The following is a 17,115-nucleotide window of genomic DNA, read 5'->3' on the forward strand; positions in this document are numbered from 1 at the left end:
TACAAAACTTGAAATATTCATGAAAATTATCTTAATTGGCCTAGAGGGCGATATTTAATTACACCTAGCTACAATAAAGGTTTAATTTATTCATGTAAATGTCAGACACTGATGAATATATTGCACAATTTATTCAATTAACTTAAAATTACACAAGTGTAGTATACGAGGTATTCCAAGTGTGACAAAGTACTGGTACAATCCACAGACAATGTAAATTAAAAAGCCTCAAAGTGCATTGCTTATCACAATTATCCTTTTTCACCACCAGTTGACAAAATAGTCCGGATTACAGCCAGCAGACAAAAATATCTTTTTCTTTTAGGTAAAAACTGTAAATTAGACTCAAATTTTGTCAGTTTGCTCCAAAATTAGAGTTCATTTCCTAAAATATGGAAGAATATAAGAAAAAAGTGCATACAAATTAGGGCGAGAAAGTCTGGTGATGAAAAGGTTGAGACATCCATTTGAGATGTTAATACATTTCATGTGGTTCATGAATTCAAAAAGAATGCTGCTACACATATGGTTCCACTGCTTCTAATCTTGAAACGACTCATCAGGCACCATCATTAAAGGGGAACCGCTCAATCCCATGGATTGCACCAAAGAATCATGGGACACTATTGTTTATGTTGTTTACAATGTTAATCTATCTTTTGTTATCCATTGTTATTTTAATCCAGCAAGTAAATTTGTTGTAAAATTAATCTTAACTGGAAGGTGCCCCTTTAAGGTGGTGGAGGCTTGTGGAGGCGAAATTCCGTGGATGAAAACAAATTTCTTTGATTTCTGTGAATAAACACATAACGTATAAGAAAAACAAAAAATTAGCCCCCACCTACATAAGCTGCGTCGATGTATTTTATTAGTAATTAAATTAAATCTATGTAAACATGTAAAATAACAATAGAACTCATTGTTTTCCTGCCAAGTTTGTGAATTTAAAATAGTGAAAATAAGGGACAACATCAAAAGTTCAATGTAGGATAAAAAACTTAATTCCTTTAGTTTTTTCTCAAAGTTGGTTCTAGGTCCATGCCCTGAAATTGACCACATTTGACGCACATATTTACACTCTGACCAAACCATTTTCTTGTCTTGGAATGTTTTTTTTTCATTTTCTGTTATTTTTGTTCATGAAAAAGAAATGAACTACAAAGATTTGTTTGACTTTATTAAAAAATAAAATCGTTTTTGTAGGATGGAAACTTTTTGAGGTCAACCACCGATCTTTTGACGTTGTCCCTAAATGCATTTACAGTACTGATTTGTAGCTTATTTTTGTGATTGGATGGATCTACAAATGCAACCATACCTGATTTCATTGAGTGCTCTTTTATTTGCCAGTCTTACGTCTTCTGTGATTGGATACTTTCTGAGAAATTTGAATCCTAACATTGTCAGCATGAGTGGTGCAATAGACACCAGTATCCGAAGTGTATAACCCACGATTGGTGGTTGGGTGCATGCACCAGTGTCGTATCCTGCAAAACTAAATGCAAAAGACAAGTTTGAATCCCAAGTTTGTATATTCGATTTTCTGTTTCCTAGAAAACTACGAGATCTTGCTTATTGTGTGAAATGCGCAGATCGAACTTCAGCCAGAAAATATGATTGGATTTTAAATTTGAATTTTATAGCTCTATGTTGAAATGCTGATCTTTCAGAGGGGAATATGACATTGAGATCTATACGGGTAATTTGCAACTTTCCTGGAAAAGTCCTCATCAATTTACCAATAAACCTATCAACTTTCCATAGACGATTGAAACGACCGAAATAAGATTCGTACGAAAAAATTACAACTGCCTATATATAGTCACAACAATGTTGCAACAACTTAGCCGTAGTACGTACCTAGACAAGAATTAATTAGTTCAAAATCAAGTGGCGCCAGGGGAAACAAGAAATGTAGCAAATTGTTTTCATAACATTAGATCATTTAGAAACCTCCAATTAGAATGTCCGTTACTATATTGTGGAGTTCATAGGGAATTTGATAATTCCCCGTACGAATCTTGTTTGCACCCGCTGTAATCAAAATATGTATAGCATATTATTGAGTGGCAAAATAACCCCAAAATACATTCAAATCTAAATCCCACACGAAGTTTTGATCTCGCAAGTTTTTTGTTTGTTCTGTCGTTATGTTTGATTTGATGCATAACATCTTGAAGCAAATGGTCTATTTGGAGACACTACTGCAATACGGCATTTAAATCTTTCATTACCCTTAACCAAATGGAGATAATTTCCCATTGACTATAAATAGGTATTGATCAAAGTTTATGAAATTGTACAGCGCAAGATTATTTTGTGAAAATTAATTGAACTCCAAAAGAACAATTAATAAAACCTTGTTTTCGCTTACCCGAGTATCAGAGTTGATATTCCCAGTGCCATGCCAGAAGCAAATTTATTAAAAAATACATAAAAAGAAACAAATATTGCTTCTTTTCTTGTGCCTGTTTTCACTGTGAAGTCATCGATGACATCAGGAATCATGGACCTGAAAAAGAGATAAAAAAAAAAAAAATAAGTTTCAAAAGTGTTTTACATTACCTGGTAGTATCAAATAGTTATTATTGTAATCTGAGATTGTTGTGTTGAACTATCAATGCACAAGTTTGACAAGGATAAACTCAACATGAAATGATAAAGCAATTATTAACCGTGACTGAGAGGTATATCAAGATTTTTCTCCCTAATGTGACAATTACCTTGGCTGCACCTTTGTAGAAAAGTATCCCTAAGTTTAAAGTTAATAATTGTTTTGTCATCTCATCTTGTCAAACTCCTGGAGTGGTGGTAAGAATTGACCAAAATGTTTTGGGTGTCATATGGTCATTGCGTTTCCTATACACATGTCTGTACATCGATTTCAAGGTCTGGCATTTAAAGATCAGAATTTGCTTTTTTGAAAACATCTGCTGACTTGGTTGTACGTGTTTGCATGCTCATATTACCAGGGCTTATCATAGACAAGATTCAGTCACCTATATATATGGTTGGGGTTTTTTGGGGTTCCACATCTGTGCTGCCAAGAATTTTCTGATTATAGAATTTGAAGAACCAGCCTAAATACTTTTAAAATGGCCATTTTAAATTTACCACTTGCCAGCCAGCATGGTGGCAATTATTTACATATTCAAACCTGCGTGTGTGAAATCTGGGGGTGTTATTGAATAAACTGAGTGATTATGTTGTAAATTCCACGCGAGTAGATCTCGTCCTATCAGCTGGGAATACCGGTAATCGCGAATATGCAAGATGACAACAATCTATGTATTAAGTTGACATACACACATGTTGGTATAAATGCAAGTATTGTTTTTGTGCAGTATATTAATAATGGAACACAGGCAGTGTACTGGTACACATACCATAGATATATGAATGTATTAAAAAGTGGACTTGAATTCATGAGTCAAGCATTTGCTGGGAGGGGGGGGGGGGGTGTAAATATCAATAGTTCTAATGAATGGCATAAAAGGCTCTTATGTAATGGATACCATAATAAAAAAACAAAAATCTTCATTTGGGGGGTAGGGTGTTACATTGTTGTACAATGTGTATACACTGAAGTGAGAATCAGAGGTCAACTCTTACCATGGCAGCAAAAATGAGACTGCGACACCAGCACCAGAGAAGACAGAGATGCCGTGTAACAAGTGTTCATTGCCTGGAATTACCAGGAGAAGAACAACAACTGGTACAAACATCTGAGTGATAAAAACAAAACAATATATAAATATGGTGGCGTTTCTTTGGAAAACTTAAAAGCAGGCCTCCTTTGAACATCCTCAATAATGTATGCATGTATGCATGTCAGAGGTTACAGTGTGGTCAAAGTGTATCTTAATATTCAGATAAATTTCAGCTGGCTTAAAGTGAGCTTAGTTTGCTTTCAAAAGTACCACAAATTGTGCAGAGTAATCCACCTAAACATATGTCACAGCATTAACATGGGTAAATATTACAAAGAATAAGTTAAAATTATTGATGATAATGAAGTTATAAAGTACTTTGAATTAACATCTCAGCCGGCTTTGTCTTTTTAGCTCCACTGTTGACTTTGTCTTGTAAAAATTAAGTTATATTTTTGACTTCTTGTTGTAAACCACAAGTCCGATTGCTTTAATATTACATATCTTGGTACTACATGTGGACCTCTCTCAGATTTGTTCTTTTCAATTCTCCAATTTTGATGAATATTTTTGTCATTTTTGGTAAAAAGTGATATTTTCGACTTCTTGTTAAAAACTGCAAGTCAGATTGCTTTGATACTATACATATACATGTAGATACTACAAGTAGACCTATCTCCGATTTGTTCATTCCATGATGTTACAATGTATCTTCAATTTTTTAATTTTGATGAATATTTTTGTAATTTTTGGTAACAAATTTTCGACTTCTTGTTAAAAACTGCAAGTCTGATTGCTTTAATATTATATATATTGGTACTGTACAAGTGGACCTCTCTCAGATTTGTTTATTTCTTGGTGGTCTCTTCAATTTTTTAATTTTGATGAATATTTTTGTAATTTTTGGTAACAAATATTTGACTTCTTGTTAAAAAGTGCAAGTCTGATTGCTTTAATATTATATATATTGGTACTACATGTACAAGTAGACCCTTCTCCGATTTGTTAATTTCATGATGATATCTTCAATTTTTTAATTTTGATGAATATTTTTGTAATTTTTGGTAACAAATTTTCGACTTCTTGATAAAAACTGCAAATCTGATTACTTTAATATTATATATATTGGTACTACATGTACAAGTGGACCTCTCTCAGATTTGTTTATTTCCTGGTGGTCTCTTCGATTTTTCTAATATTGATGAATATTTTAATTTGTAATTTTTGGTAAAAAGTGATATTTTCGACTTCTAGTAAAAAACCACAAGTCTGATTGCTTTGATACTATGCATATAGGTATTCACTGACAGGTAGACCTGCAGAGATATCTCAGCTGAGAGGCTGCTTGTTACAAAAAGTTTTTTGAAGTTAATTTCAACTATTTCTTTGTAGTATTTACCTATGTTACTCATAGAAGACATATTTAGGCAGACCATCCTGCAGAATTAGGATATATGGCAGTTTGGAAAGAAAGGTAAGCTCGCTGAAAGCTAAAAGCTAAATGGTAATTGAGTTACATTTGGACTGTACTGTATTATTTATAGACCTTATAGAAGATAAAGTCTAAGACTATCCTGAAATATTCCATGTTGCCTCCCAATTTTCAAAACAACAAGTCATTGAAAATGACACAGTCCCCGTTAAAATTGTGAAAGTTCTCTATGAGCTTGTCATACTAAAGTGGAGGCGTTGTTGCGAGCGTGTCCTTGAAACTTGAGACCAAAGTGGCGTATACAACAGATTGTTTATTTACATCAAATTTGACCACGTGTTGCGTGACGACCCCTCCAGTTTAAGACATAGCAAAGAAAAACATACCGGTAGATCACAAGTGAAAGCATGTCCAAGTTATCACATTTTAAACAAGATGGCCACCAGTCGGCCATATTTGATAAAATTGACATGCTAAATATCAATGAAAATTATACATAGGTGACAGAGATATAGTAATATGGCCAAAAATAAAAACAGCCATTATTTGGCGATCTTTGATCTGATTATGAAATAAAGTGATATGTATGATGTATGTGCCAAATACAAATGAAAATGGTACATAAATCTTGAAAATATAGTAGTAAGGTCAAAAAGCCATTTTCATAGACATGTATCCTAGAAGGTGTAATCTATGTACCAATTTTGAATGAAAACTGACAAAGCATGTCAAAAATACGACAGTTTCAAAAAACAAGATGGCTGCCAGTCGGCTAATTTGAATCAAATCACCAAACCACTGCACGTGCATATGTCCCACATAAAGTACTAGGCACATGCAAAGAATGAACTAAATTGGCCCAAAAGATTCTGAAATATGACTCCACACTGATGCATGCACAGACGGACGGACGGACAGAGAACGAATTATAAGTCCCCGTTTTCGGACTTTGTCCGAACAGGGACTAATTAATTATCACACTCATATAGATTCATGATGAGAAGAATTTATATGCATTAAAAAGTTACCTATTTAATAAGACAAGGGGGACATTCTGTTATCTGTCGTTTTATTGGAAGCTATACATGTATATGCACTGATATTGAAAGGAAATGTTTTCAGAGTTCTGTATACTGCTACTTACCATCATTCCTGTATAGAATGTTTTAATTTTTCCATTTTTTGTGATTAAATACTGCCATATGGGTATTGAGACAAGGGCCGATACCTGTAAAATGAAACAAAACATATTAAAATGGAAAACTAAATTAAGGCTTGAAAAACTTTTTTTTCACAATATCTGAAAATTATGGTGTATAATAGGCATACACTAACAATGTGATCTATGATTGACATAATTCACACTTGCAAATTACTTTTAAAAAACAATGACAAAAACAAGGAACTCCGTTCTATACAGAAACTGACACATGTATAAAAGTTTTTTCACTCCCGTCCCAACTATAACTTAATTGCCATTGACATGCGGAGAACCCCAACAACAGTCACTTGATGGATGTCTTTAATAATCCACCTTACCCCACAAATACTATTGAGTAATAACAAATCATAGGTATATTTAGCAGCGTTCTGGAAGTGTATTATGTAATTGCATTTAGTCATTGTCCATTTTATTACTTTTACATTTGTATGCAACATAACCCTCAATACTAAATATTATTATAATAATTCATCACAAAATGCAGTCAAATACATTGTACATACCAGCATTATAATAATAGGAATATGAAAGTTTGAAATTTCCAAAGAATATTTGCCATAGAGGACCAGGTTGCCTTGAATCGTCTGTAAAAAACTTTGAGTTAACATCAGTCATAAAAACAGCCTGTGTGAAATATTGATTGCTTTTTACTAGTAAATACACATACATGCATTAAGGTAGATGACATTCACACTATGGATTTATTTTATGATGTTGTTCATAAAACCCAGATAAAAAGATATCGCCACCAAACTACTTTTTACACAAAACACGGTACATACAATTTGTGATTTTAATCCATTGATAAAATGGTTTCATCATATATCCAAATTGTGTTTGTTATATATGGTGATAGTTGTTAGAATGATTATGATTAATTATTCATGAAATGTAATTCAATTTAGTTTCCAAAGAAAATTGTTCCAAAAATGACCACTTTTTGTCTTTATCCCAAAAAATATTTTGTAGAGGAAACAAAAAAGAAGGTTATAAGATTCAACACAATTAAATATGTAACACAGACGAAAAAAAATAAATTGTTATAAATTTTTCATTTCTATTTATTAGATTGAATTCCCATGGATGACAAGTCATTGTCAATGACACGTCCCCGTTCCGTTCATATTTGAGTGACATATACATTCAAAGCAGATCATGACCGAAATGCACCTGCATATGTACAACACATTGTTCTAAATCTGAACAAAATCCATCCATGCATGACTGAGATCAGGTTCCGGAATTGTGAAAATACGTGATTTTGATGCATTTTCGGCCTTAAAATGGCCATCATTCAGCTATTGTTAAGCGGATCATGAAACAAATGCACATATCTATTTGTGACATGATGTACCATGTGTGTGTGAAGTTTGAACTTGATCAATCCAGACATGTCTTGGATACGGATCCAGAACTGAATTTATTAAAACAAAATGGCCGCCAGTCGGCCATTTCGAACTTCATCCGAAAAAAAAATGACGTGCATCAAGGTCCTATTATGTTTAATGTATGTACCAAATTTGAACAAAATCCGTCCGTGCATAACTGAGATCCAGTTTCGGAATAGTGAAAATGTGCGATTTCAATGCATTTTCGACCTTAAAGAGGCCACCATTTGGCTATCGTTAATGAGATCATGAAACAAATGCACATACATATTTGTGACATGATGTACCTTGTGTGTGTGAAGTTTGAACTCGATCAATCCAAGCATATCTCAGATACGGATCCAGAACTGAATTCTTTAAAACAAAATGGCCGCCAGTCGGCCATTTCAAACCCGATCCAAAAACAAAAATGACGTGCATCAAGGTCCTATTATGTTTAATGTATGTACCAAATTTGAACGAAATCCGTCCATGCATAACTGAGATCCGGGTCTGGAATGGTGAAAATGTGTGATTTTGATGCATTTTCGGCCTTAAAATGGCCGCTATTCGGCTATCGTTAATCGGATCATGAAAAAAATGCATGTGCATATGTCCCATATAACCATATAATGTGTGATGTATGATTGAAGTTTGAACTTAATCGGTCCATGCATGTTCGAGCGCAAGGTGATCACGAACGCACGCACGCACGCACGCACACAGGGCAAAACATAAGTCCTCGTTTTCGGACTACGTCCGAACGGGGACTAAAAATAACTGCAGTATCAGAACATTTGTCATGACATATGTTCTTGTGGAGATACCATATGCTGTGTATTTGATAGAATTGACCAGCTGACAATCAATGTACAATCCAAAAATGGCGCCAATATGCAGAACATCTTTATTTGCATAATCTAAAATTAGTATAGTTACCAAGTAACATAGATGGCGCTATTGTGAAATCAACTTCCATAGTAAAATACATAACATCATATTTACAATTGATGCGAACATGCCCACTTATGTGAATATTACCATAAAGTGAAATAATTTAGAAATAACCACCTAGCCACCAAATCACCTAGCAACCAAATCAACCAATATCAACCAATATCAAAAAGCGTTGATCCTCGCGCAGCGCGTGTTCAAATTTTATGTAAGCAAACAATGTGTTTCACATGCATTTTCTACGTCGCTGCGAGTTCCATGTCGAACAGGACACTGTGAGACGATCACCGCCTTTCAAACTGCAAATGGCAATTCAATGTTAATTGCAAGTCCACCTATGATGTAAATAATGGACACAAATTAATTAATTAATCTTTCTAGTCATGGCGCTTTCACTAATAATAATGTATTGGTTGTACCAAAAATCTGTATTAGAAGCCGCTTCCCTAATAGAGGTCGCACCTATTCTTTTTCAAGAATTAAAATTCATCATTTCTCATATTTGTTGATGCTCTTATAGAAGCCACATCCCCCTTGCTGCATTGTACCATTTTAATAGAAGCTGCGGTTTCTAATACAGATTTTACAGTAACACTCACATTGGAATGTAACTATTGTATGTACAAAACATTATTCTTACCTGCATGGCTAAAGAAAAGGATGTGAACGTAACCAATAATGTTATGTATGGTTTGTGTGAGAAGACCGTCTTTAAGCTTTCTTTGAAAGATTCATTTTTTTTTTTAACAACTGCATCATCTGAAATTGATGTAAATGAATGTTTTTCGTCATAAAGGGATGTGGCCATAGTACATGTATATACATTCTTTGCTTATACAGGCACCCTGGAATAAATATTTTAGAATACAGACACAATGTATATACCGTACATTCATATACATCTTTGAATATTTTTTTATTTATTTGTGCTTCTCCATGATCGACTGCATATTATCATCTCTGAATAAAGGTTGCTTTAAATAATGATGTGGTGATGCATTTTTTTTTTTGTATTAGGATTTATTTAATACTGCAACAGGATATACATTTAACATAATGCTTTTAAATACATGCATTAAAGTTTTGATTTGGATTGATAAAATATCCTCCGCAACAGAAAACATTTTCCCATTCTACTGTACCGATATATGGGACACTTTAATGGTTTGCATGAAGCGCAGGTTTCAATGATGAGAAACAATTTTTTTTGACCTAATATGCCATTAACTAAGGAAAAAAAAAAAATTCCATCGCATCATGCATGATTTCAAAAATACTAGAATGAAACTCTCAGTGAAAACATACAGTCATCTACGAGGGACAATCAAGAATGAATTTAATTTATTACGTGAATAATTTACCTCGGTATTCTTTCACTCCCAGTGCCACCACTAGTGCACATACTGCATAAAATGCACCAATGATAATACCGGCCAGGAAGAATGCCTGAATAATTGAAAGAAATATTACAACTTCCAGATGAACAGTATGTATTAGAATTTGGTAATTAACTCAAATGATTTACATAGATTTTAACACCTGTCATTACGTTTTTTGCTTCCTTGGTATCAGTCTGATTTTCGTCATCGGTTGTCCGACATGGATCATGTGAAGTTCTCCCCATTTTAAAGATCAATATTTGTGACTGTATAATCATCCCTACAACGGTGCCAGCAATGTCTGCCCAGATACCTAATAAATAAGAAATTGCAATTTAAAATGATACATTACAATATTGCATTGACATTTTTTTGCTACTGAATAATTACGGTAGTAGTATTTTGTAAGGTGTCAACTTAATTGTCTTAGGAAAGTGGAGGGGGGTCCGGGAATATAAGCATTGAAAGAAATGAGAAATAAAAGTGAATGACATGACATAGTCCTTGTTGTGCAAATAATTATGCAAAACTGAAACCAGTCGACCATTTTGAATCAGAGCTAGACACGATTTATAACTTGTGTGTGAAGTTTGATTTGATCCAGTTCCAGAATGACAGAAATTGTTAGCTTTAATATGGATGTCATTCAGCCATCTTTACTTTGATCATGAAACAAATGAATGAGTAAAGCTTGAACATGATTCGTTCATGTATGTCTACAATATTAAATTGGCTCCAAAACAGCATTCATTAAAAAAAGTTTTAATTCATCCATATACAACCAAGATCTGGATCTGTAATGACAGATTGGTTGATTTTGAAGAACAATATCAGAATACAAAATGAGTTTACATGTATGTGCATATGTATCCCAAGATGTGCAATGTATGTGTAATACAGAAGGACAAATGGATAGATGACGAACACATGGATGTACAAAAATGAAATTATAAATCCCATTTTTAAAATTTTTCCAAATTCGAAACTAAAAAAAAACTTACGGTATGCCGTTGCAGAGTCACGTTCTGATTGGTCGTGTGTTATGTACATGGTAAGTGCTGCGTGCGGTAAGCTGTAACACTACAAGAAAAATATCCAGATTTTTTTGTGATTATTCACAAAGTAGTTTTCATTAGAAGAATCACTGTTGTATTTACTGGTGGGTCATTCAAATCAAATGCCATGTATGCCATTAATATCAATTTATCATGACCACACGGAACAGCAAGGTTGTAAATGTCAAGATCTTAAAATATGATCTTAAGTGCATGGTCGCTAAGATTTATTTAATAGAATAATAATATGGATAATCCCATTAAATACATAGGTGCTCTAGAATAATCCACAGACCTGGTTAATTCATGGTTGAAATCCATTAATATTAGATATATTATTTGCATAATAATTAATTAATTAGCCAATTTTAAGATACTACAATAATATCTACAACCACTTTACATGAAACTTATTAAATAGATTCTCTAAGGATAGCAAAATGAGTGATGAGGTTGAAACCCATGCATATTAATGAACTAATATGCTCTAGGATAATGCACATCAGGTTTGAAATAAGTGCATATTAATCACCTAATTTGCATAAATATTTCAAGAATCACAGATTTAAGTGAAGCTTCTGACATGATGAGTTTATCAGTGAAATATGTGCATATTAATTACCCAATATGCATATTTTAATCAATTTTAGCTGTTCCACAGATATCCCAAGAACCACTAAGCAGCAGTGAACTAAATAATTAATTTATTTTTAGGTACAAATGACCATTTCCAACCAGTAACTATGCACCTCCAATACAGTGGGGTCTGATTTATTCCTAAAAATAATTTTTGTTAAATAGTTCACATACGATGATATACCATCTAGATAGATGACTTATTAATAATTTAGCAAATGCATATAACAATGTCCAAACTAATTTAAAAATTTATTGATTCCAGAAATTATTATTTTCATGGTCCAATATTATTCATTTTTAAATACATTTTATTGAAAACAAATTCTTCTCTGTGAACAAAGCAACTCAACCAGCGTTATTGCAATTATATATAGGTGTATATATAGCTCACTGATTTCTAAACATAATACTTAAAATGTAAATCAATTTTGTGAGCTATATTGCAATATATAGTGCTTGTTGGGTCGTTTTTGCATTCACAGTAATATGGATTGGAAAAAAAATTCTCCAGCAAGAAAAAATAGATGGGTACTATAACATCCCATATAATAATAAATAATAAAACAATTACCGGTATCAGTGGATTTTCTAAAATTAGACTTGATGTCGTGAATTTTCATTTTTTTGCAGGGGATGTTCAGGCATAGGCCCACCCCTATTTTTGGGCAATTTTTCATGTTCAGAACCCTGGGCATTTACCCGGATAAATACAGTAAATGCACTTTTCATTTATTATGTATGTGTGTATGAAATACTCATGCAAATTTCTGTAGCTCAATATTTTATGATATAATATTTATAATTTACAATAAACCATAATCTAGTTTTATCCATCAATACATAATAACAATAAAAAACAACAAAATAAACCTTATAATACCGTCAGAAACATCTGAAAAGCACAATAAAACAATGTATAATAGACCAGTTTAATTTCTTGTGAGGATGTTTCTGGTACAGACCATAGTAACCAGTAACATGTTATGGCAAACGGCGCGGAAAAGTATATCCTGCAAACAAAAATGAGAATAAAATATAATTATATGTGAGATATAGAGAACACCGATCATGAGAAAAAAAAAATATAGAACACTGAATATGAGAAGCTCACGGGAGACAATTAATGTACCTTTGACTTAATACCATAGTTTCAGTTCACCATGTCTACAGTTCAATCTATCCATATAGAATCCAATCAAATTACAGAAGACAATTTACCTATGACTTACCATGGTTTCAGTTTACCAAGTCTACAATTCAATCTATCCATATAGAATCCAATCAACGGATCAGTAATGGCATCCCAGGCTCGACCCGAAAATATAACAAAACTGGCGTAAAATGGGTGTAGCTAAAAATGAACAAGACATGAATGTCACAGTCCCAGTTATTTAATTATAAAATACTCATGTTAAAATAATACATGGAACATCTGCAAACAATTGAATTAATATGTACTCCATGTGGGTGCAACTCACCATAAAGTGATTTCCCTTAATCTGATAACTGAAGAAATTGCATTCATAAATCTTAGTAAACCTTGATGTACCTTTAATAACAACTTGACTTCTTTGTTAATTCAGGTTTTTGTATATTACCAGGACCTGGGTTTGTTTCAGTATCATCACTATAATTCCCATCAAAATGTAGTCCTGACACCCCTCTACATTTTCTACTGAGATTGGTAATGGTACGACCCATCTGTCACTGATTCAGATCAAGGTCATGACCAGGTCATGACATCACTAAAAACCCTAGCATTACAATCTAAGCTAATTATTTATTCTGAGCATGCTCAGTTGTTCTCTCAGTGCAGTAGGGAGAGGTAATTTTCGAGGAAAATCTTGATAAAGACACACATAGGATTTTCAGATGTTGAAAAAAAATTACATGCATATTCAACCTCAACCTGCCAAATTTCATTGATATCTGCTGCAGAATTTCTGAGAAAATGTTGGAGACATAAGGGGGGTGGATGGATGGAAGGAAACCAGAAATAAGAAATAATAGTCACTTTTCAGGCTATGCCTGAACGGGGACTAAAAACAAAGAATATGTTTTACATGCATTGTATTAAGTCACATTGGACCCACTGCAGAACACAACCTTCCAATTACCCCAGACCATTCGTCCCGGTGATAACACCGGGACGAATGGTCTGGGCTACCTTCCAATGTACATACATGGAAATATGTACATGCAAACTGTCTTTTCCATATATGCATTGTTTTTTAATTTTAAATAACTAAGAAAACTTGTATTTTCATGCTAAGGCTACACATACATACTCCAGCTGATATTAAATTAAAACACAAAAACTGACTGTTCGCTTCAATAATATAATTTTACATTTACTATGTGTTCGTGTTTGATTTGGGATACACTGGTGTACTGACCTCGGCTACTTCCAGCAAGTATATCATAATGTAGAAAGCGATGACAGTATGAGTCATTGCCCCCGGCATGCCACCTATACCATAACATACTTTACGAAAAACAGAAAGTTTCTCGGCAGGTTTCCAAACAGAGGAATGTGATTGGTCATTCTAAGTAGAAAGGAAAATACAAACAATAATAATACATAAATGATTGATTAAATAATAATGAATAAAAGATTGATTAAATAATAATAATAAATAAGCAACTATTGTAGACTACGTTATTTTCATTCAAGTTTGTTTTTGTTGTAAAATATTTTTTGTAACTATTTGTATTATACAAATTGATTCAAATTCAATATTTGTATTAAACTGTTGAATTTATCAAATTATATGTGTCTCAAACAAACCAATTTTAATTACTTTAATACAATGTATGGCAGATTGATTTTACTACCGTTCAATAAAAATACATATGTCCTTTACACATACAGGTACTTTCTTGCGCAACACATATTTTTGGGTCACTGAATTTCATAAACAGGTCTACAACAGTTAGTGTATACTGTAAACCGCTTAATTTTATCTACGGTAATTTTAAAGATTTGTTGATTTTATGACATTTGAGAAGATAAAATTTCATAAAAGATGGTGTCCTATTTCAGTGCTACAAAATTCATGAAAATTTTGTCTTGTTTACAGGTATCTTGAATGACTCCACTTGTCAGCTATGGTGTTCTTCGTTTAGATGGTTCGGATTACACTAGTTCATCATAGATTAAGGAGTCAAACATTTGAAATCAGGGGGGGGGGGCTGGAAGAGCAGTTTTGCATTTTTTTTTTGCAATGACCAGTGTAATTTTGTTCCTCGGTGAAAAATAATTTGTTTTTTTGAATGTGCCAAAATGTTTTTCCTCAACACCTAGCATGCATTTGTATTATCCTCTCATTGTCTAGTTCGTAATATTCCAACCACCCCATCATTTTAACTACCCCTAACCCAAACACACCGTTTGCGTAATGCACTGTATAAACGCGGCGGGTGGAGAGTGTATAGAGTAAAAATGAGATCTAACAGAAGGGACACACGATGGAGGAGTCGACTAGGGAGTCTTACACACACGTATTGCATGTGCTATAACAGCCATGTGTTTTGTAGTTGGCATGGCCGTGCCCAGACTAGATTAATGGATATCGCTGGTAGACTGATGCAAACAGTTTAACCGTTCGATGATTTATAAGACAGGTCACTGGTCGAACTGATGCACTGTCGCTATAGCGACTACCGCGCGCCAGCAGTGGCTGCACACATACACTTACCTGCAGCATCTGCCTCTTCTCTAGGTATTCGTACTGCTCATCGATTTCTGCGTCAGACATTTTCACTGGATGGTATCTGCATTCTCATTCAGCGAGCGTTGTCTGAAAAGGTCATGATTTCTGACAAGGACAAAGTCCTATGAAAACGCCACCAGTGGCAGGATTGTCACTGTAAAGTTCGCCGCAGAGGGCGACTTTCAATACTATAAAGCGAATTTCTGACGAGACGTGACGGCGGCAGAATAAGAATGCGAAAATGGAACTGGAAGGAACTTTCCTGATTTTAAACAACTGTGTTTAGTACTGTCTGCAGCTGCTTCAATTCCGGGGTGTGTAAAAAAGCTTATAGAGAACGAATGGAAGAAGGAGATTTGCGGGAAGATCTGAAGGACCTCTAAAGTAACTCGGCTTAGACAACGATATGAACTAAATATAAAAAAATAGCGTTTCTCCCAAAAAATGTCCTAAATTTTGCTAAAACGGCTGAAAATCTTAACGTTGAAAGTAAAAAAGATTGGCTCGACCGTGAAAATGGAATCAAAACAGTGGTGTAAAACCGTGTACTTCACGGCATTGGCCAGATGACCGATAGTTCGACCGACACTGGCATATCACGACCGTCTAGAATTCACATCCAAATATGAAGGTAACGACGAGTGCGCTCCGTTCTGAAACTGTACCGATTGAACAAATGTATATCCATTGAAACTTTGTCTTAAAGGGTGGTGGTCGTCGCGCCGCGCATGTGCGACATTTGTGTTGACAAACATTGAATTCCCCACAATCCAATGCTCTCTTCTAATGTAAATCACAAGAACGAATTTCGACCTGGGTGCAACCAGAGGTACATTACTTGGGGTTTGCAACTACGGTGACATGATACCAAGATCCCGTTACAATCTCGCTCTCACATAAGCGTTCCAACTCAGAAAAATGCGAATGCGCATGCCCTAGGTAACTAGGATACTGGGATGTCCAGATGGATCAAAATAGCTGCCCACGATATGACGGATTAGGAGAACTATATTTTCTGTACATTTTCGATGTATTACATTTTTCACTATGATAGTGGCAAGAAAAGTTGTATTTTTTCATTACAAACCTTGACCATTGATATATGTCATGTCAGAAGGTCGTAGCCTCAGTCTCGCTATCTACGAGAAGAGACTTGAATGGGATCTTGACATGATGTCACCATACAGTACTATGCGAGTTGCAAACCCCAAGTAATGTACCTCTGGTGCAACTAAGTATCGCCGGTGACTCCTTCGATACCTTCCAATCACCAAAGAATTACCCAGTAAAAGCTGGGTAACATTTCAGTTTGTACTCATTGGTCCGCGCAACAGCTTCACAGCACAACTTACAGGTCAGGTAATGTCCCCCACTGCCTTCAAATATCCTTTCATCAGATTTTTTTATGGAGATCACCGAGACAGTCGAAGCCACATTAGAACCCATTCAAAAGGTACAAACAAAACCTAAAATCGTACCCGAAGAGATGCAACATAGATATCTTTGCTGCTCACATCACAGACCTTCAAAAGCTTGGATTCTGAACAATTTATGATTGGAGCGAATCAGGGTTCTGAAGTTGAAAGGGGTGTAAAACGCAAGCAGCTTGTTTTGGTGCTGCGTGAACCAAATACCTCCGGATAAATGTGGTAAACCTCGCGTTTCTCTAGCTGGCCGTTATAATTGCCTTCACGCAATATGCAA

General features: G+C 34.4%; 1 protein-coding gene across 1 annotated transcript; it reads right to left on the minus strand.

Moving 5' to 3' along the window:
• Nucleotides 1-116: 116 nt before the first annotated feature.
• Nucleotides 117-16,276, minus strand: LOC102802979 (sodium-dependent lysophosphatidylcholine symporter 1-B-like). Its single transcript, XM_085492884.1, has 14 exons — nt 15,397-16,276; nt 14,095-14,244; nt 12,928-13,049; nt 12,579-12,708; nt 11,006-11,084; nt 10,175-10,317; nt 9,987-10,071; nt 9,266-9,384; nt 6,808-6,888; nt 6,227-6,310; nt 3,613-3,725; nt 2,375-2,512; nt 1,319-1,495; nt 117-792 (listed from the first exon to the last, which is right to left on the minus strand). Exons 1-14 carry the CDS (start codon nt 15,454-15,456, stop codon nt 732-734), a joined length of 1,542 nt encoding a protein of 513 aa, XP_085349010.1. The 5' UTR covers nt 15,457-16,276; the 3' UTR covers nt 117-731.
• Nucleotides 16,277-17,115: the final 839 nt, after the last annotated feature.

Source organism: Saccoglossus kowalevskii, chromosome 18, assembly GCF_978046115.1.
Source record: "Saccoglossus kowalevskii chromosome 18, keSacKowa6.1, whole genome shotgun sequence".
Classification (NCBI taxonomy): domain Eukaryota; kingdom Metazoa; phylum Hemichordata; class Enteropneusta; family Harrimaniidae; genus Saccoglossus; species Saccoglossus kowalevskii.

What these genes read in the sequence shown, in the direction of transcription:
- LOC102802979 (XM_085492884.1), bottom strand. Translation starts at nt 15,456, where the DNA reads ATGTCTGACGCAGAAATCGATGAGCAGTACGAATACCTAGAGAAGAGG. An exon ending in ATACCAAGGAAGCAAAAAAC is followed by an intron (nt 10,072 to 10,174) that starts GTAATGACAGGT and finishes TCAATTATTCAG; the next exon opens with GCATTCTTCCTGGCCGGTAT. An exon ending in GGGAGTGAAAGAATACCGAG is followed by an intron (nt 9,385 to 9,986) that starts GTAAATTATTCA and finishes CATCAATTTCAG; the next exon opens with ATGATGCAGTTGTTAAAAAA.